The following is a 19,759-nucleotide window of genomic DNA, read 5'->3' as shown; positions in this document are numbered from 1 at the left end:
TCAGTTATTATAATAAACATAATGGCAAATACCAGGGATGGGAACGAGTCATTCCTGGGAGAGTCCAAGTCTCAAGTCAAAACATGGCAGTCTGAGTCGTCTCGAGTCATTTGCACTGGAGTCCAAGTGTTTCCGTCATTATTGCTGCAAAGTCACAAGTCATCAAATTTGTGACTGGAGTCCAAGTTGAGTTGTGAGTCATGTAACTTGAGTCCATATCTATGTCAGTGTTTTTTTTTTTTAACCTTTAGTGAATAAACTTGCTGCAGCAAAGGCCTGCCAGAGTCCTATACATCATAGGATATATTCCTTATAGGCAGAGGGGGGTGAAAAGAGTGTGTCCACTCACGGTTGTCCTCGCATGGGTTTTATGTCCATGTGTATGCGGAGTGATGCATCTTTCCAACAAACTCCTTGGAAACCTTTCATTAAGCCAATTGAACATTAGACAGCAGAGAATGAATATACACAGAATTTATCAAATTAACGTCATGGTAACCTCTTTCTGAGTCATGGGGTACGAGTCAGGTCCAAGTCTCAAGTTAATTGACCTTGAGTCCAAGCCGAGTTGAGTCAAGTCAGCAAATTTGTGACTTGAGTCTGAGTCCAGTTGCGAGTCAGTGACTCAGATCACCACCTATGGTAAAAATTAATTATACTGTAGCCGTAAATGTTTTCCATTGTTGGCAATTTTCAATCCAATGTAGCCCTATTTAGCCTATTTATTGAGCCTTCAATTGAGTGACTATTACCTGGGCAGCATGTATGCAGGTTTTTAGGATGACCTTTAGGTCAGCCGTTCAAACCTAGGTGTGAGGACTCTTCAGCCAATCAGTCCTCTAATCAGTAACCTAATTAGAGAGCTGTAGTGAGAACCTACATACACAGAGGCCATTTCTGGATAAGACCGGCCACCCCTGACCTAGGGGTGTGTATTAGGAACCAAGATTTCTTGCTTAACTGGATAACTTTGGCTTTCCGATATCACGACGCTGGTTCACATCTAATCATTACCACTCATGCTACATGTCCGTGTTTCTGCCTCACTGTCCAGAAACAGCGCTTGGACCAATCAGAGAGAAGTAGTCGCTATATATTACGTGGGGTAACAATTAAATGGGCTTTCCCAAACTCTCGAAATGGCTCTAATCCTTACATTCTGCAAAAGACATAACTGCATCACTGTACTTACATATTCCTTTTGCACAATAAAAAAAATAGTTAAAATGAACCTTTTATTTATAGTATATACGTGAAATTACCTACAACAGAACTCTTGACTCTAAGAGTAGAGCAATGCCCTATCCATAAAAACTAACGATGATATTAGCGAATAAGTGAGGTTGTCTCACAAAGTGAGTCCACAGACAATTCATTAATTGCATTAAACAATTTACTTATTCAGACAACCACACGGGGAAAATGAAAAAAAAAATAAATAAATTTGAAAAAGACTGAGTGTAAGTGGCCACCCAACAAAATTATGTTAAAATTGTGACGCTGTGTCACAACTTATCTCTAAAACCAAATGGTAGGCTATATTTGGGCATGTGTGTCATTGCTTAAAGTATGTAGTCGTCTGAAAACCGGCTGTAGGCTATATTTACAGAGTTTGCACAAAATAGTACAAACAGCGTAAGGGAAATCGATTGGAGTTTCTGAACAACAAATCCCAGAAGGCCGTGCGCCTTATTCCACCGATTAAATCACTCTCACTAGAAACTAAACTAAAGGAAAGTGTTTAACCATCTTACAAATTGCATCCAACTGTCAGTCGTTATTATTCGGTTCGGAGGTCTAGAAGGGTGGTTCTAGAGCAAGTAAATCTCATTTGATTATGGGAAACTTGTGTCTCGTTTCCCCGGATTGTTTTATTCTCCAGAAAATACTTCGGACTGTTTTTCAAGTGACACCCGAACTGAATCTGGGGGAGTAAGGAGAGGTGGCAGCTCTCGGCAATCTGTTCAATTTAAATGAATAATAACGACCATCATAATGATAAATCATCCGGGCGCAGTGTGGCTTACGTGTACAGTCCGCAGTATATTGAAACCTGCGATTCTCTTTCAAAAGTCCCCAACCGGGTGAGGCGTGGATCCCGGTAGCAGCTCCTGCTGCCCGGCCGGCTGCACAGCATCTCGGCTTAAGTCTGTCAGCTTGCTAACCGTTACATAGCTTGTTATCTTACCGCTTTACTCAGAAACTCCCGGTTTGCTCGGCTGTTGACTGTGTGGATTAACTTTGATAGTTCTCATAGCCGAGTCGTAAACTCATTTTAGCGGGTGGTTTTGCTCAACTTTTGAGAACACGTTTATAATGTCGACAAACCAATTTGACAGACATGTACATGTTTCTCTCTTTACCCATTAGGCAAATATGGTGCACTGTTTGATAGAAGCCTATGGTTTGCTTAAAGACATGAGGTAAGTTAGCTGATACTAAACTAAATGAAACTGCGACTGAAGGCTGGCCGGTAGAGGCGTTTTTGCTGCCCCGGCTACTTGTTAACTAGTTAACATCGTAATGTGTTCCTTGTGAAGTTCTTTTGAAAGTATTTTCCTAGTTAACGTGACCAAAGGCGTACTGTTTTCTTTTCCATAACGTAGAAATCGTATGTAATCTAGAAATGATTTGCTCGTTGTTATTCTCAGCCATTATCAGTGATTTCCTCTTCATGAGGAGTTATGACACAGGATGTGTAACGAGCGGTAGTTTGCTCCTTACCTCCGTTACCGTAAAAACATTTTATTTTTTAATCTACCGCTGGTTAGGAATGTAAGTGATAACCTTTTAACCTGTGCAATTTGCTCTCTGCCTTCTGTTTATAGGACCTGTTCAATTATGCATTATTCTTGCATTTGTTTTCCTGTACTAGAGTAGTAAAGCCTCGAGTAGCCAGCATGGAAGACATGGCAGTTTTCCACACAGATTCCTACCTGGAGCATCTCCACAAGATCAGTGAAGATGGGGACAACGATGATCCTCAGTCAATTGACTTTGGCTTGGGTAAGCTGGGGGTGTATTTATATATTCATGTACAGTACGTGGTTTGGGAGTTACACTCTTAACTGCTTTTTTTTGGGACAAGGTGAGAGATCCACCTAGACCTGTGGTGGGTTTTTGAGATGACCTCTCAGTCAGCCAATAATAAAGCAATGATTCTCAATGCCAGTCCTGGACACCCTCTGTTATTGGCTGATTGAGAGGCCATCCCAAAAGCCTGCACCCACAGCGGCCCTCTGTAGAACAGGTTCCCCATCCCTGACCTAGACGGTGAAGATTTCAGGTGCACCAAAGGCCTTTTAGCAGGATACCATGTCATCTCAATTTTAAATCGCCAGCTGTCGTCAATGTAATCCTCAGATCTGTAGTCCGAATTATGCATTTGTATTTTATTATTTATTATTACTAAGGCTAAACAAGGACTCCATGCAGATCACAAACATAGACAAGAATCAAAATGTGACCCATTTATGTTTAATCAAATTCGAAAATATCCTTTGCTTACTGACATGTATTACTTAATGCAGTGTAATTATGCAGACAAGAGTGTAGAGGGCGCTTGAACACAGAGATTGTACTTGTGATATACTTCATAATAAAGTTTGGTGAATTATTTTGTCCCCGCTGGAACGACACAATAAACCGACTTAGAGAAAATGAATTAGTGTTGGCAGTCGTCCCTGGATGTTCAGAGTGTCGTGCTGATAGACGGTCACTTGAGACGTTTCTTCCCTGCGTGTGCGAGCCGGCCTGATCGACCCGCTGCCCGCAGGGACGTAGGAGAGCCGCTATTGTTTCTGGACAGAGAGTTGGCTTCTTCTGCCAAAGCGTCTGCGACTGAAACAACCTTGCTCTCCTCCAGGTCCCTTCACCAGCCCCCCTTCAGTTTCTCCTTCTCTTGCTCTTATCACCCTCGTCTTTTCTCCCATTCTCATTTTTCAGATTTAAATTAGAAAAAAAAAATGCTTTGTTTGCAAAAGTTTGTGCTTTGCAATCCACTGGAGTTCAACAGTGCACCATAAATTAAAATAGATGTATGGTTGAAATAACATAAAATAAAGTCTGACTTTTTTGCATTACTTGGTAGATCTTTATAGATATGCAGTGTCACTTCCAGAATGTTCTGTCTGTCTATCTGCCTGTCTAATGTCTTGCTGGATTAGTGATTGATTTATTTGTGACTTGTTTTATTTCTCTGCACATCCTCTGGGTATACATAATTTTACTACTATTTTTGCTTACATTTACTTTATGATAATGGTATCGTAAATTGCTTTTTGCACCTTTTATAAAAACCTTCTCTCTCTCTCTCTCTCTCTGTCTCTCTCTCTACGCTTCTTCTTGCCCTTGCAGGTTATGATTGCCCGGTGGTGGAGGGCATCTTTGATTATGCAGCGGCCGTTGGGGGGGCAACGCTGACGGCTGCAGAGTGCCTACTCGATGGGAAGGACAACGTAGCCATCAACTGGGCAGGCGGCTGGCACCATGCCAAGAAGTAAGTCTGGGGTGGGGCTTATTCCTCATTTATATTGGCTTGTGCCAGTTCGGGGACGGGGTGCTGCTTCATTTCTGTTCGCTCTAACATGGCGTTGTCGTTCTAGACTGCCATTGCTGTGGCCTAACTTGAAATCATGTTCTCCCTGAACATTCAGAAGTCTCGTCCTGGCTTTGACTATTATTATTATTATTATTATTATTATTATTTATTATTATTATTACAGTCAGCCCTGTTCATTAGAGGCTCTGACTCCATAGTTGTCCCACAAGGCAGCGATTCTCTATCACCCTCTGTTTCACGGCCTCTCACCGTGGAGGGTGACTCAGCTCTTCTTCTGGCTCGCAGGGACGAGGCCTCGGGCTTTTGCTACGTTAACGACGCGGTGCTGGGCATCCTGAAGCTAAGGGAGAAGTACGATCGAGTGCTGTACATAGACGTGGACTTGCACCACGGCGACGGTAACCGAACCAGCTGTCCTACTCAAGCGTTTCTGACTGGATCCTGTTCTACATGTCACATCACAGCAAACAGAATATGATCAGATTGCTGGCCGTTATGTCCAGATTTTAGCTGATCACCCATCGGATAACAAACTACCTCAACAAATGTTGTCACAATAACCAGATCTATAATGGTGTTTTCCAGTCTTAATGAGAAATTTGAAAGAATAACTACAAATGTATTCAGAAAAATTGCATTTTTTTTATTGAAAGTGTCACACCTGCCTAAACCTCTGCCGATCCTTAGTTTCTCTTAGGTCACTGTTTTTGTTTGTGTCCTTACAGGTGTGGAAGATGCTTTCAGCTTTACCTCCAAGGTCATGACAGTGTCCCTGCACAAATTCTCTCCTGGGTTCTTCCCAGGTAAGTTACCAACCAGTTTTGGAGGGACAGGGGGTGGAGTTGTAGATAATAGCTTAGAGTTAACCCTGAAATTTTTGGAACAATTGGATTGTCTTGCTGTATGATTTTCATGAATAATGAATGAAGTATGAATTCTGTGATTTTAAACAACAATATGGGAGAATTAATGATACTGACAGGAGGAGAGGGGCAGAGGGTGGGCATATCTGGCAGCTGATTGGGCACCGTCTGCGGCTGCAGGAACGGGGGGCCTCCACGACACGGGGCTGGGGAAGGGCCGCTGGCACGCCGTCAACGTGCCGCTAGAGGACGGCATCGGGGACGATCGCTACTTCCAGCTATTCACCAGGTCCGTGACCGTCCCTCCGCGTTCCAGCCACACTCGTGTCACCATGGCTGATTTATAGCCTCACATCTTTTCACTTCGCTCCCTAAGCACTAGCCGTGCGCTAAGCCCGTCGCATTAAGGTAGACAGGAAAGCCGTCTTTCATGGTGGGGGATCAGGGGTCTGTTACATGTCGAAATAGCCTATGTGCTTTGTATGGTGATATGTAAAGAAATATTTGTTTTGGCCAAATTTACAAGGCTCATCCCCTAACCTGCAAGTCAATTCACTTCACTATATTATTTTTAAGCCAATGTGCTTTTGAGCTTTGAGTAAAATGAGATTCTCAGTAATCTTAAAGATCTGCCTGTTTTCAGAGTGAGTCGTGTCAGCCTGAGCTCCACTCCAGATCGCCTGACCCACAGGGATTCTGTCTCGCGCTCGCGGTGTGACCGTCTGCCTTTCATGGTTGCCCCAGCGTTCTGCAGGAAGTGCACGCCTCCTTTAACCCGGAAGCAGTCGTGATGCAGCTGGGGGCGGACACCATTGCCGGAGACCCCATGTGCTCCTTCAATATGACGCCGGTGGGGGTGGGCCATTGCCTGGACTACGTGCTGACCTGGGAGCTGCCCACGCTGCTGCTTGGTGGAGGTGGGTGTGTCTGCGTGGGGGGGGGGGGGGGTGTTGTCTATCCATGTAGGCTTACTGGCTTATGCATCAAAAGCTCAGGTCTCCACTCCTGACGTTTAATGTGCAAAAACCTTTCTGGGCTGGTGGCCGAATGCTCCACAGCGCCCCCATGTGCCTGTCATCCTTTCATGTAGTTCTGAGGCAGCTTTCTAATCAGCATCTACTGAGGCTTTTCCATGAAACTTAGCTCCCTGCAGCAAACCCGTGTCCCCAGCCCAGATTAATTAGCTCCATACAAAGAAGGCATTTTTACTGACACTTCCCCCCCCACCCCCACCTTCCCTTTACCCGGAGGCAGGAGGCTACAACCTTGCCAACACTGCCCGATGCTGGACCTATCTGACAGGCGTCATACTGGGCCGGTCTCTAGCTTCAGAGATACCAGACCATGAGGTAAGTTTCCAGCATGGCTCTGGTTTCAGCCCCCATCCCCTGACTCTGTGCTGAGTCACTGACTCTAATGAAAGGCTTCCTTGAGTCTCAATGCCAGAACTTGTTTCTCTGTCCCACGCTCTGTCCCCAAGCTGAGCCAAGAGCCTGATCGCTGGAGTCCTCACCACCTGCTTCTGTATATTTGTTTATGCAGAGGTGGGTTGTTGTACGTTCTTGGTAAGAACCTAAGGCAGCGATAAGAGCTGGCGATGGCCGCCGCCGGGGTTCACGGCGATTGGCTGAGAGCTCTCCGCAGCAGCACAAAGAGGGCCCTTTTATAGCAGGGCTTCTGGGGGGAGTGGAGAGTCACGGTCTGTTGAATAAAAGACGTTTGTTGCTCGGGGTCCAGCCCGTTACCCCCGCATGACCTTTGACCTCATTAAGCCGCACACGCCTTCAAAAGGCCACGGCTCCCCTGGCTAATTAGGGCTCTGTTCACAAAAGGCTTGGAGGGGGGTGGCAAGTGAGCGTTAAACATCTGTGTCCCACCCAAATGTGGCTGAAACCATTGAGATACAAGGCGGTTACATAACTTAAAATAACCCTTTTGTATTTGTGTGCAAGTGGAGTACATGAGAATGTTGACTTCATCTGTAAACAAGTCCAGCCTGATGAATCTTCCAGAGATCCAACAATGCCCTGCCTTTAAATCCACAGCAGATTACTTTAGTTCATTTTTGTACTTTTGAGGGAAATCAGTTTTTTTGAGTCATGCTGCTTTTGAAGCATGTTGTTGCTCAGGCAGTCCTATCTGAAATCCCATAATAATCACCCAGCAAGCCTTAGCATGACTTTTCTGGGACCTGTTAGCTCCTGATCTTTTTCCACAAAGCCACAAATGAGGGCAGGAGCGCACTGTGGGTACAGGAGCAAGCAATTTTATGCTTCAGACTGTCTATATGCACTGTGGAGTATAATGGAGTATCATGGATGGCCCAGTATTGTTTCCTGCAGTGTACAGGCTTAGGTGAGGGGGGGGGGTAATAAATGGAGGCTCTGAGGGACCTTTAAGTATCTGTATGCTGTATTTAAGCACAAGGTGGGAGGCAAGGAATATAGATTGAAATGAGACCTGAATGTTAGCTTTTCCATTTCGCTACAGCATGTGATGAGAAACAGATGTGATCAGCATTCCTCCCACCACAGGGTGGTGCTGCACCTTCCGTCTCCCACTCTTGTTTGTCACTGGTTTCTTTTTACGGCTCACAGTGTAAACAGTACTTAGGCAAGGGCGGCTCAGATTGACCTGATCCTCTGTTGTCTCACATACATCATCACACAGACACACACACACTCACAATGAAGACTGCAGCAGAAAGGATTTTGCTCACCGTTTGCACTGAAACATACGTTCAGTTTTAGGTCTGAACAGTATTGAAATGTAACAAAATGCTGTGAGCAAATGCTTACACCAGGGGTAGCCAATCTTATCCGCAAAGGGCCGGTGTGTATGCGGGTTTTCGCTGCAACTCCCTAATTAGATCACTAATTAGAGGACTGATTGGCTGAAAGAGTCCTCACACCTGGGTTTGAACAGCTGACTTGCAGGTTATCCCAAAAACCTGCATACACACCGGCCCGTTGCGGATAAGATTGGCAACCCCTGGCTAACACAGTTTGGTGTTTAGAGTAACACCATTGAGGTTGAGATGGGTTGTATACTGATACTGAATGTTACGGTAGCGATGATCTCTATACAAACACTTTTGGGGGTTTTGGTAGAGATTAACCTTATTTTAATACTATTCAGGCTCTTTGTATGGATGATCATTATACTAATACGCTTTATGCTTTCAGTAGACCGGCATTTGTGAGGAAATGAAGTAAAACTGCTGGTTTGATAAACTCCCTCCTGGGACAGAGGAATCTCTGGCATGTAATCAGCATAAAAACCGTATTTACAGCTCGATTGTCAGCGTGTGTAATGGCTGAAGGGCCAAATGAGGACAGGTCCAGCGAGAGGGGCTGAGAAAGAGGAGAAGCCGCGCTTGGGGACTGGGGGACGCGCCAAGTGAGGGGTGGGGGGTGCCCTGCAGACAAAAAGCACTTTGTACCTGCCGGGTTGAATCCCTCTCCTCCATCCCCAGCTGCCTTGGCTCTGAGAGACTGCTTTGGCCAGCATCAGAAACAATGAAGACAGACTAAGTGGGGGGGGGGGGGCATGCAAGGGCCTCTTTGAGACCCCCAGAAGGGGGAATGTCCTACAGCACAAACGTGCTTTGATGTGACAGACCTCAGTAGTAGTGGGGGGGGGGGGGATTTCTACACCACATCTTTTTCCTTCTCCCAGTCCGGAATGTGGAATGGCAGGAAAAGCCGATTTTATGTATATGCATGACTGCATGTGGAGATGCTTAATTCTATGATCATCAGTTTTACTCCTCAGCAGGATGATAAACTAGAATTGCTAGAATTACTTTACATGGGTTTTATATACATAAACTTTGAGCGTTTAATGTTAGGTGCACTGATGGTGCTCAGAAAATGTTCTGGATGGTTTCCTGATGGATTACTTCTGAGCTCCTGCTGGATTCCTGGTCTTTCCTGCACCCAAGCCAGTCTGTGCCTCCCAGTCTGAAGTCCAGAGCTCCTCCTTAACCTGTCTGCTTTTTGGCTAATCTAGCTTCACTTGCTCCATTACCAGCACCATGATGTTGTAGATTTCCTGGCAATCCTATGAGAGATGAAGCACAACCAGAATGTCCTGTTGTGGGTTTGGGTCCTTCAGCTCCCCAGTCACCCTAGCATCTGGGCTTCCTCTCCCTTTTTGCAACGTTGCTCGTGCTGGTTTCCACCCCCGATTCCCATCACAGCCTCAGAGTAAAAAAAACAAACAAACACAGTTCTCTGGCGCCCTTTGCTTCCCACCAACGAGCAACACCCTTTATTTTTGTTCCCAAGATCTAGTGATCCCGTGGCTTTTTGTGTCAGTGTCTCTCTCCTTCCGTCCCCCGCTGGATGCCACCCTGGGAAGTAGAATGGAGATGGATTGGGGTGAATTCTTTTTAATCCCTTGTTCAGGGGATGAATGTTTCAATGTACTTTGGTTTAATGAAACACAGGAAATATCTCCCACTGTGGTCGTTTTGCAGTAACGTAAATTGACTTTGTTGCCTGTTCTGGTTCAGTTCTTCACAGAGTATGGGCCGGATTACTCGCTGGAGATCAGTCCTAGCTGCCGACCGGACCGCAACGAGACTCAGCAGCTCGACCGGGTCATCAGCACCATCAAAGGTAGCACTTGTAGCAGATAGCTACCATAGCTGCAGTTTTGATCATCTTCTGAAGCTTTGAAGCCCATGACAAATCTTCACTTCAACCTGTAACCATGACAGTTGGGTTGATGTTGATGTTGGCTGGTTGACATGTCAGAATTAGTGTCTTGGGTGGAATTTTATGGGACATTGTCCAGGTCTGCTGGGAGCATGATGACTGGCCCTGGGACAAACCAGTAAAGCTGGGGTTTGTGTCCAAGGCTTCAGGCAAAGGGCCAGGGGGCAGAAGCTGGGGCATTATTAAATTTCTTGTTGTCTCTATGGGCACAATATTGGCCCAGACTAGTGGGTGTGTTGAGAGATTATGAAGTCGTTCCCCAAGCTTATTTTCAGCCTCACAGTTGCCTGATGTATCCTACCACCCTCAAGTAAACATGTCCCCCACCCCACCTCACACACGCCATTCAGAAAGCCCCCCCCCAGACGACCTTCTTGTCCAGCAGCCCGGAGCTTTCGGTCTCCTGCTTGGGGGGGTGATGTGTCCCTTTCGACTAGCGAGGCTGCGTTGCCTACGGGGGAGCTGTGACCTCCAGGAAACTATGACAGTGTGGGGGAGGCTTAGTTTGGTGGTGATGGGGGGGGGGTATATGACCAGAACAGAATGGAAAGCTTTGAGAGGAGCACAAGGGACTGAGGAACATATGCTGGCAGCCAGTGTCACATCTGCTCCACCACCAGTTCAGAGAGTCATTGTTTGGAAGTTAGATTCATTGATACGTTTCTATGTCTGGGATGTTGCTCCGTCTATCCTATTGCTTGTGGCCTGAGGCGCCGATGGTCTGTCGTTAACCCACTTCACATCTGACCAGTGTAGCCTCATGGGTCGCCAACAGAGTGATGGACTCGAGGCCCTGCATCCGAGGGGGCAGGATGCACGGGGCTCACTGACAGGCGATTTGTAGTCGGGGCTCAAACAGACATGCAGACATATATTTGTTCGGGGTTCAAAGGAGCTGAAGTAGTTTGTTGGAGAAGAGTTACACAATGAAGACAAGGTCACATGACAGGACCGGATGGTGGTGGCTTCATGACTGTTTCACAACCATGTTTCTGCTAGATGCCTTCGAATAAATCATTGGTCACTGTAAACCCTGTATTTTATTCCTTTTCCTGGAATTTGGAGTTTAATCCCCTGCGTGTGATGCTCCATCAAGGCATCAAATTAAGTAGCATTTTAACTGGACGCCACAAGGAAAGTAACTGCATTTGGATTCATTTAGCTTTCGTTTGCGTGTGGCATGTTTGTGAATGACCGCGTGAAGAGCCAGTGAGCTGGGTGTGATTTGTTAGGCACTTCAGGGTGCTGATGTTGGGAAGGGAATAGTCCACTGCTCAGTTATGGCGAAAATCAAAATCACAGTTATTCTGGTCAATATTGAGAACGACTATTTAACACGATTACTCAGTGACTTTGGAAATATCATACATTTTTTTTTAATAACTTTTATAAACTTTTTTTTTTATTGTTCCTTTAGTACTGGATTTCCATGCATTCTGTAATTCAACTGACAAATAAATAAAAATGGGCTGGAAGGGGCTGCACTGGATCCATAACACGAAACAAAATGAGCGCATTATTGCGAAATTAAATGTGGCACAATAATTGTTTTGTCTAAATTATTTTCTTTCGATCATTGTTGAAAGCCAAAATTGTAATTGTAATTGAGATTAAAATTCTATTACTTGTCCAGCCTTACCCCGTGGTCATGCTCAGTCAAGCCCCCAAGTGCCCCATGACCTGGTGAGACAGTAGTTGGCCCCGCCCCTTGGCCCGCTTTTCCGTAATTGACTTCTGTGCCTGGTGGAACGTTTACGGGAATGCCGGCTTGTGGAGCGGGGAAAGGAAACAAGAGAAGGGTTGTTAGAAACCCACATGTGGTGGCTTTCTGCTAGCGATCCCCAGCTTCGCCTCGCTTCCTCTGATGCCGTGCGCTGATACTGAATGCAAATCCCAGCCACCATGATGGAAACGGCCATCTCTCTCTGAACGAAAGCACTTAGATAAAGGCTTCATAAGTTAACCTTCATAAGAACTGCTGAAACCTTCATATTTGGGAGGTTAACTGTGGAAGGGCACTTTATTTCATTGATTGAAATCTCCTTGCAGTTTCTTGAAAGTGACCTTTGATCAACTATTATTTGGCCCTGGTGACATTTAGAGAAGCTCCTGGTTATTGTACACAAAGCAGGAACAAGTGAGTTCACGCTATGTACTTATGTGTCATAGTTTGTTCTCCGCCCGTGATTGAATCGTCATCGTCTGAGGTCTCGTTAAACTTCCCCCTTGCTCCCACTTTCCGGGGAGTTCCAGCAGGTGTGATAGTCAGAGCCAGTTAGAGAGAATACCATCGACATTACCAAAGCTATGGGGTTTCTCTTCTGTGGGCTTGATATCACAGCCATAGGGAAATGCACGCCATCTTACTACCGGCCAGTGGGTGTCAATGCCACTCGCTTTGCATATGTCATATTTTTCCATGGCTGTCACGTCTTTTTAAAACGTTCTACTTTCAGGTGATGGTGACAGGCAGAGCCCAGTAGGCTTGTGGGGAATTAGACGTTATAACATTGATGTCTGTCTGGATGCCAGAACTTGTGACTTCCTTGAGTGTGTGTATTTGTATGCGTGGTTTCTTCAGACAGCACTTCTGCACGTGTGAGTCCGTTATATGAAATTTACCCCACCCCCCCCCCCCCCCTTTCCCCCGATGTCCCTGCTCTTGTTTACAGGGAATCTGAAGAATGTAGTGTAGGGCCACGCTTCAGCTCACGGTTCCAGACTCAGAGGGGCCTAATGAAGACAGTATGTTGACCCGCTTGCCGGAGGGGAGCTTTTAAAAACATTGCTTCAATGTTTCCAGGAAACGTTCTAACGAGAGTCTGTTTGCTAATGCTGCTCGTTCGAGTCTGTTTTATTTAATGTCTTTTAAAGGGGTTGCAAATAGGTTATTTTTAACCAAATGTCCATTTGAAATCAAAATTTAGACATACTCGTAGGTTATGGAAATACTGTGTGCGAAACATGACATACGTGAATGGTTTTACGCCTTTTGTTAATGTTCTTGGATATCGACGCTGTAACTCCAGTTAGTGTTCAAACAGATGTTACCTGTTATAGGTAGACCCACGCGGCGAACTGTTAGAACATGTACCTCGGATCTAAGTTAATAGGTTGGAGGTGAAGCCGTTGGCTTGCGTCCTTGGCTCCACCAAAAACGGCTTCCATTCCGAACCCCTTTCTGCCACCCCCACCCTGAGGATTTGCTCATGGCCCTGAATGCTGGCTCAGGCAGGATGACGTCAGCCCAGCGGGGGGTCGCTGGGAGGCTGCCAGTCCAAGGCCGCACCAACTGTGGGATTATCAGCACTGTACACACAAATTGTCAGCAACGCGACCTGTCAGTACAGATTCATGCAGAACATTACTTTAAATGTCAATGATAAGAAATGGTTTAGGTTTCAGAATAACTCCAAACGGTTTAGACTTAGAAGCGTTTTGTATTTTTTTAACTTTGTTATTCACTGTAAATATTCCTCAATAAAAAGGTGATCAAACTTGATTTTGTGGTTCACTGTGTGTCATTCTGGTGTCTAGCAGCTGAACCTGTTGGAGCTATTAACCGTTTATGTTTTAAATGCTGTGTATGACTCATACACGTACTTTCGCCTTTCCTGGCGCCGACGGGACGTCTTTGATGCAATGGGAACCAACACAGGTCCATAGCATGACTCCTCTGCTTTAGTGGCTGCATGTGACTTGAAATTTGTGAGACGGAGTCAGTTTATTTGCCAGTGTACCTGCTGCCGATGGGACACCATATTGGTTAACTGTAAGTAATGCCGCAGTATTCGTGTAGATCGCAGAGTTGGAGTCACCAAGCAGTCTAATAGTTATTACGCTGTTTTAAGACTCAAGGAATGTGGTGACACTTCACTTAAGGGGACAGAGGTAATGTAGCAGTGCACTCTTACTTAATGTATTAATTAACCAGAAATTAAATGATAGTTACGTATTGATCCCATGTTCATTCATCATTAATCATTCATGATGGTCCATGTATTTCATTCAGTTACTATATTAGTTCATGATTTGTACTTGAGTAGTAACTGAGTTACTAAGTTACCTGTGCTCTCTCAAGTGAAGTGCTTAATGTTATAAATTGCGCCTATATTTGAACTTAACCTGTATAACCTGTTTTTAACTAAATTTCTAAACTGTATCATATAATGCACTGGCGATGCATTGAATTCCAATGATGTTATTTATCAATTTGATCCTTTTCTTCTGCACCGTGGGGTTGCCAACTTTGGTCAGCTGACTTGAGTGAGATTTTAATTTTGAGACAAGTCTGCACACGTATTTACATGTATATAAGTTATTACATTGTAAATAGTATAGGGTTTACAAGCCACCTCAATGCTTCTGATGTGGCTAATTTTAGGTTTATAATACAATATATATTTGCCGTAATATTTCCTGCGTGAACGTGAGTCTGAAAGTGTGTCACGACAGATACGTGAGAGCTGGCAGCTTCCAGCTTCATTGTGAAGTTGCTGTTCCCCCTAATTTACTTAACTTTAGTCCTATTAATACATTACTAACCTACTCGTAAGCCTAATACTGAGCACGTTTTGATGGTTGACAGGGAAATGTAGAAGCCATCAGGGCTGTGGGGCGATAAAGACGATGCCAACCGACCGTTTGTGTGATTTGCATACATTTCCCCAGCGGACATGGAGGTTGGGTAGCTCTTATCCAAGTTGCAAAGGCCGGGTCGCGGTAATGGAAACGCGCGCTGAACGAGACAGATGCGCCCCTTTGTCCGTTTAACAGAAACGATGCCAAGGGTGTAACGCCTCTTCCACCTTGCCATCACGCTCAGTTATTTTTAACAGTCACCGCTGTATAATTCTTGGCGGGAGGCGCCCATTTAAAAGGAATATTAACAAATAGCATGTAAATGTGGAAGCTGGTAGGATTTTTAGAAAGGGGGTTGACATGCATGTTTTGTTTATGCTCTTCTTTTTTATTTACTATTTAAAAATAGTTTCACAAATCTTAGCATTAAAAAATCTGAAACATATTAACCTCATGTGGGAATAATATGAAGAAATATCCTTTGAAAATAACTACACTTTGAGTCAGTCATATATGTTTCCAATATAAAAAAATATATTAAATGACGGTGTGTGTCCTTGCTTTGGGTCATGGTTAGTTGTGTCTTCATCTATTTATACAGTTTTGTCTCATAAAATGTTATTAAACATCTTTTAATCAATGAGTAGCTAATGATATTTAATAATATTTGTTTGCCAAGTATCATTTCATATCTGAATATGAATAAATAAATAGTCGATATACAACAGGCAGCGTCCAAGTGCTTTATATAGGGCGTATATGCGTCGGTCCAGTTCAGAATCCACTCCGGGTCGCAGCTACTGCCCTCCCGCGCACTCGCTCCCGAGGCTGGGATGCGCGCTTATAACAGCGCACTTCTTCTGAAGCGGTCACAAATAATCGCGATACCTCGATTGCTGGCGGAATGACCCGAGCGGCCGGTGCGCAAGATATGTTATGTACAAAGCCAATGACTTCACTCGTGTACATAGTACATTAAATTGAACAGCAAGTTTATATATACAAGTATATTTTCTTGTCTTATCTGACATTGATGGTTGAAGGTGGACTAAACTTTCCGTTGTGCTGCTCTCACACAGTTTTTTTTACAGGTAAGTTACTAAATATGTCTGATGATATATAAACAGTTTTGCATTTTTCTGTGTTTTTCGCGAAGGCATGTATTGGAATTAGATGATGACAGAAAAAATAAGAAAATATTTTTAATAGCAATGTCTGTTTTGATTTGCTTTTTCAAAATTATATTTCTGCCTTAATAGCCTAATATAACTATATATAATTACGAATACATTTATAAAATTATTGATTGTATTAACCATCATTACTGTACACGTTACTTTATTTTTGTGTATATGTTGCGTTTTTCTCAAAAAAATACCCCAACAACTTTCATTGATTATAAGCTCTTGCAAGTGGAAAAGACGTTTCACTAGATTTACGATACGGGTCAAGGTCAGATAGTTTGAATGAATCCTATGTTTTTCAGTTTTAAGCAGGAGTGTACCTAATAAGTAATTGAAATTTCATACTGATAATATCACCACGCTTTGTACAGGAATTTTTAAACGATCTGTCTGTAAACTCTTACTACACCCTGCTGTCAATACGGTTAAGTTGCCAGCTACCAATATAGTAGCTATGAACTGAGGTATTTTCCCGTCTCCTCACCCACAGCAAAGCACACAGACAAACACAGCGATTGTCACTGGTCCTGCAGACCACGAAACATAGCTAGGATAAATCTTCAGGTGAAAGTGAGTGCCACCTAGTGTCCATAGTGGGGCATGACACTCTGTCCGCATGTGTGCACCAGCCCTCTGCAATCACGCTGACCTGACCATAAACCTTGGAGCCAGGGACGGAGGTGGGGAGGGAGCCCTAATCAGTTAGACAATTAACTCTCCTCAAGGCCTGCTTGTGAAGCCAGAAATTGAGCATAGGAAATATCTCCATTCTGGAGAAGGGACTTCTCTCATGCTCTCACAGTCGTTGGTATAATGAACAGGCAGGTGAGGTGATTTCCTAAACAGTTCATGCTGGGCCTGGGAGTTCTCTTCACTAATTTGATTCTCTCTAAGTAGGATACTGGCTGTTACTAGCTAATTTACCATGGGGCCAACACTCATTCGCAGTGTTGGATGATGTTGTGTTAACCAGGCAACTTCAAAACCTTTTCAAAACAGAAAAAAACAGTTGTTATCTTTAGATATCTTCAGCAATATATTTAATAGTGCTCATTTTGAGAAGCAGATGCAAGCAAGAGAAATGCATAATGATGGTGTTAAATATTGAATATCCAGATATTTCCAATGTTCTTTATGTACTTTAACTCCTAGTATTGCATCTCTGGTGTTTGTCTCTCATTCTCAGTAGGTGTTCCCAGGTGATGAGCTCACTGCTCTTCCCCAGGTGCGGTATGAAGGATCGTGAGTCAGTGGCTCTCCTGCACTACACAGGCACAGGCTCAGCAAAGGTGACCGGTCCATTTTCCTCAGCGAGCCTCCCGGCCTCATTCCCCACGATGGGCAAGCCCCAGCCGTTCAGCCTCCCCCCCGGCCCCCAGCTGCTTGCTAGCAGGCAGCTTCAGAAGCTCAACAGTCACTATCAGAGCTTGGCAAGTGCCGCTACCCCAACTGCCGGACCGCCCAGAAGCTACGGACCAGCAGTCGCTTCGGGCCCCGGACACATGGTACCGCCACCTCTCGGGACCTCCCCGGGACCTGGACTCATTGATTCTGACCCAGTTGATGAGGAGGTTTTGATGTCTCTGGTGGTGGAGTTGGGGTTAGACCGGGCCAATGAGCTTCCAGAGCTATGGCTGGGCCAGAACGAGGTGGAGTTCATCTCGGATGTTTCTGCCTTATGATGTGCGTGTGATCTCCTACCCGACATGGAGAGAGAGCCAGTGTGACTTAGCCTGACTGCGAGTGCCTGGGAATGGGGGTCAAGTTCCCTGCTGATGTGATGATGACAATTCAGAGGACGGCAGTCAGCTGAGGACAGCGTTCCTGCAACAGGCAGCATGTTTCTGCTTTTCTAACGGCCTTGTCTGCGTTTAAGAAAAGGGGGGGGGGGGTGGGTGGGGTGAGGTCAAGTGAAGAGATGCTGAGAAGCCTGGGGATCCACAACAATCCCTGTGGGACGACCAACTCCTGCTTGTGAACCTTAAAGAACTGTGTCCTGTAGACCCACCACTGACGTTTGCCATTTACACCCTAACAATTCAGGCTCACTTGGCGAAATTTTGAATCCAACATATTCCACGTGAAACTGACATGGGAGGTGAAACCAAGGAAGATGAGCCGGACGGTTCTACTAATGCTGACTGTTTGCTCGCTCTGACGGAGTCTTTTCTTCTTTAGCCACCTCACCTATTTACTGCCTGTCATCACATACAATAATGATGAAAATCCAAAGATCAGCACTTGTATGATGATATTCACTGTGTTTGGAATGGATATCCCACATGTGGGGTGGGGTGGGGGTGGGGGGGGTGTTCCCATAGGCCTGAAACCAAAGGCTGGGGATTAACAACAAAAAGAAAAAAGACATGTAATCAGTGGCAGGGGCTTACTTCCTGGGAGGTGGTGTTTGGAGATGACTAAATAGGAGCTAGTGACTGGAGTTTAGTGACTGGGGCTCTTATGACTGGACACTGGTCACTCGAGCTTATTGGTTGGGGGCTGGTGACCTGGAGATACAGACTGAGGCTTTGTGAATGGGAATTGCTGACCAGTGAAAAGTGACTAATACCATACTGCCATCGAAGCAAATCATGGGAGAGATCAGTAAGACATATCAATCAGAGTGGCTCTTCACAGTTTTCTTCTGGGTGGGGGTGGGGTGTTACAGAATTACATTCTTATAACTGGATCTCTGAATCTCTGCACCAATGACACGGGGAGCATGGTTGGTTGAGGTCAGCCACGTTTTGAAAAACAAGGCAAATTGTGAATACTATCAAATATTCCCAAAATAATTGTTCAGAAGTTCAGGAGTATGCCGTTTCCAGTTGCTGGACTGCTGGATCGTCAGTCCTGTGTATATCGTGCATCTCTAAGGAAGAGAATGAGAAAAGAAGTGTGTGTTGCTTTGCATGTGTGTGTGTGTGTGTGTGCGTGCACATATTAGCTTTATTGTGGGTTTTGCTATCAGAAACTTCCACAGGGAACAAAAGCGATTTGCCAGTGAAAACATGCCTGTTGAGTTTGCTATGAGGTATTGTATTAGCAATTAGCATGTGAAAAGACTGGCTTAACTGACCACCACTGTTTTACTGTCTTAGTTTTAAGTATCATAAATCATTTGTTTTTTCTTTTCCTAATGCTGAGTCTCCCAGCGGAGACTGCATGAGTGAAAATAATTTGAAATCACTGTTAATGAAGTACATAAAACCATGTGAATTTCATTTGGTACCCATGATTTGTTGTTTATGTCATTATTTGTTTATTGGTCTTCTGAAAGGGCGTGATGACGTTCATGGTGTTTCGCCTGTTTCTCATCACACTTTCTTATGAAAATCATTATCACTTTAAATTTGCTTAGCACTTTCCCAATGTTGTATTTTTAATAAATAATGCAAACTTGCTTAACTGTGTTAAGATATCTGCGGCTTACTGCATGATTTAAAAATAAATTATACAAAACTGGATCTCCTTTTAAACATGGATTTATTTATATGATCATACTGCCATCTTGTGGCAAGTACAGAAAATTAAACTACGCCCGAAACGGTTGATAGTAGTGTTTTTGATCCATATTTGCAGAACACGCTAAAGACTGTTACATACAATGTATGAATGTATTAACATGACCTATAATTTAAAATACTTTCATCGTGTGGATAAACATACTTATGTATATTCCCAAACGGTCCCGTGAGGTCAGCAGAAGAGGATTTCTTTTGCATGTGACCCTGTTCATGCAACAGGGAGGATGACTTGTGTGCAGGGTCTGACATTTGGCAAAGGAACAGACGCTTCCAGTACGTAAACAGCCGCTCTAATCCTCCGCTGGCATTTCCTGCCAGGATA

At 44.5% G+C, this 19,759-nt stretch overlaps 2 protein-coding genes across 11 annotated transcripts; both read left to right on the top strand.

Annotated features, from left to right (window-relative positions):
- The first annotated feature begins 1,743 nt into the window (after positions 1-1,743).
- On the top strand, positions 1,744-13,647 carry hdac8 (histone deacetylase 8). Of its 2 annotated transcripts, none has more exons than XM_072717597.1 (11): positions 1,744-1,820; positions 2,371-2,423; positions 2,876-3,006; positions 4,357-4,498; positions 4,847-4,959; positions 5,287-5,364; positions 5,605-5,713; positions 6,169-6,341; positions 6,679-6,773; positions 9,941-10,046; positions 12,818-13,647. In XM_072717597.1, exons 2-11 carry the CDS (start codon positions 2,377-2,379, stop codon positions 12,838-12,840), a joined length of 1,017 nt encoding a protein of 338 aa, XP_072573698.1. In that variant the 5' UTR covers positions 1,744-1,820; positions 2,371-2,376; the 3' UTR covers positions 12,841-13,647. The 2 variants fall into 2 exon arrangements, with proteins under 2 accessions (XP_072573698.1, XP_023653366.2); XM_023797598.2 differs by lacking the exon at positions 1,744-1,820 and adding an exon at positions 1,830-2,084.
- A 73-nt stretch (positions 13,648-13,720) lies between these two features.
- LOC111836390 (cbp/p300-interacting transactivator 1-like) lies at positions 13,721-19,377 on the top strand. 9 transcript variants are annotated; one of them, XM_072717598.1, is made up of 2 exons: positions 13,721-13,917; positions 17,136-19,377. In XM_072717598.1, exon 2 carries the CDS (start codon positions 17,143-17,145, stop codon positions 17,590-17,592), a length of 450 nt encoding a protein of 149 aa, XP_072573699.1. In that variant the 5' UTR covers positions 13,721-13,917; positions 17,136-17,142; the 3' UTR covers positions 17,593-19,377. The 9 variants fall into 9 exon arrangements, with proteins under 9 accessions (XP_072573699.1, XP_023653370.2, XP_023653368.2 ...); XM_023797602.2 differs by having other exon boundaries at positions 13,724-13,917; positions 17,100-19,377; XM_023797600.2 differs by having other exon boundaries at positions 13,725-13,917; positions 17,097-19,377.
- Positions 19,378-19,759: the final 382 nt, after the last annotated feature.

This window comes from Paramormyrops kingsleyae, chromosome 10, assembly GCF_048594095.1.
Source record: "Paramormyrops kingsleyae isolate MSU_618 chromosome 10, PKINGS_0.4, whole genome shotgun sequence".
NCBI classification, from domain to species: Eukaryota; Metazoa; Chordata; class Actinopteri; order Osteoglossiformes; family Mormyridae; genus Paramormyrops; species Paramormyrops kingsleyae.
This window is presented reverse-complemented; position numbering and strand designations above follow the sequence as displayed.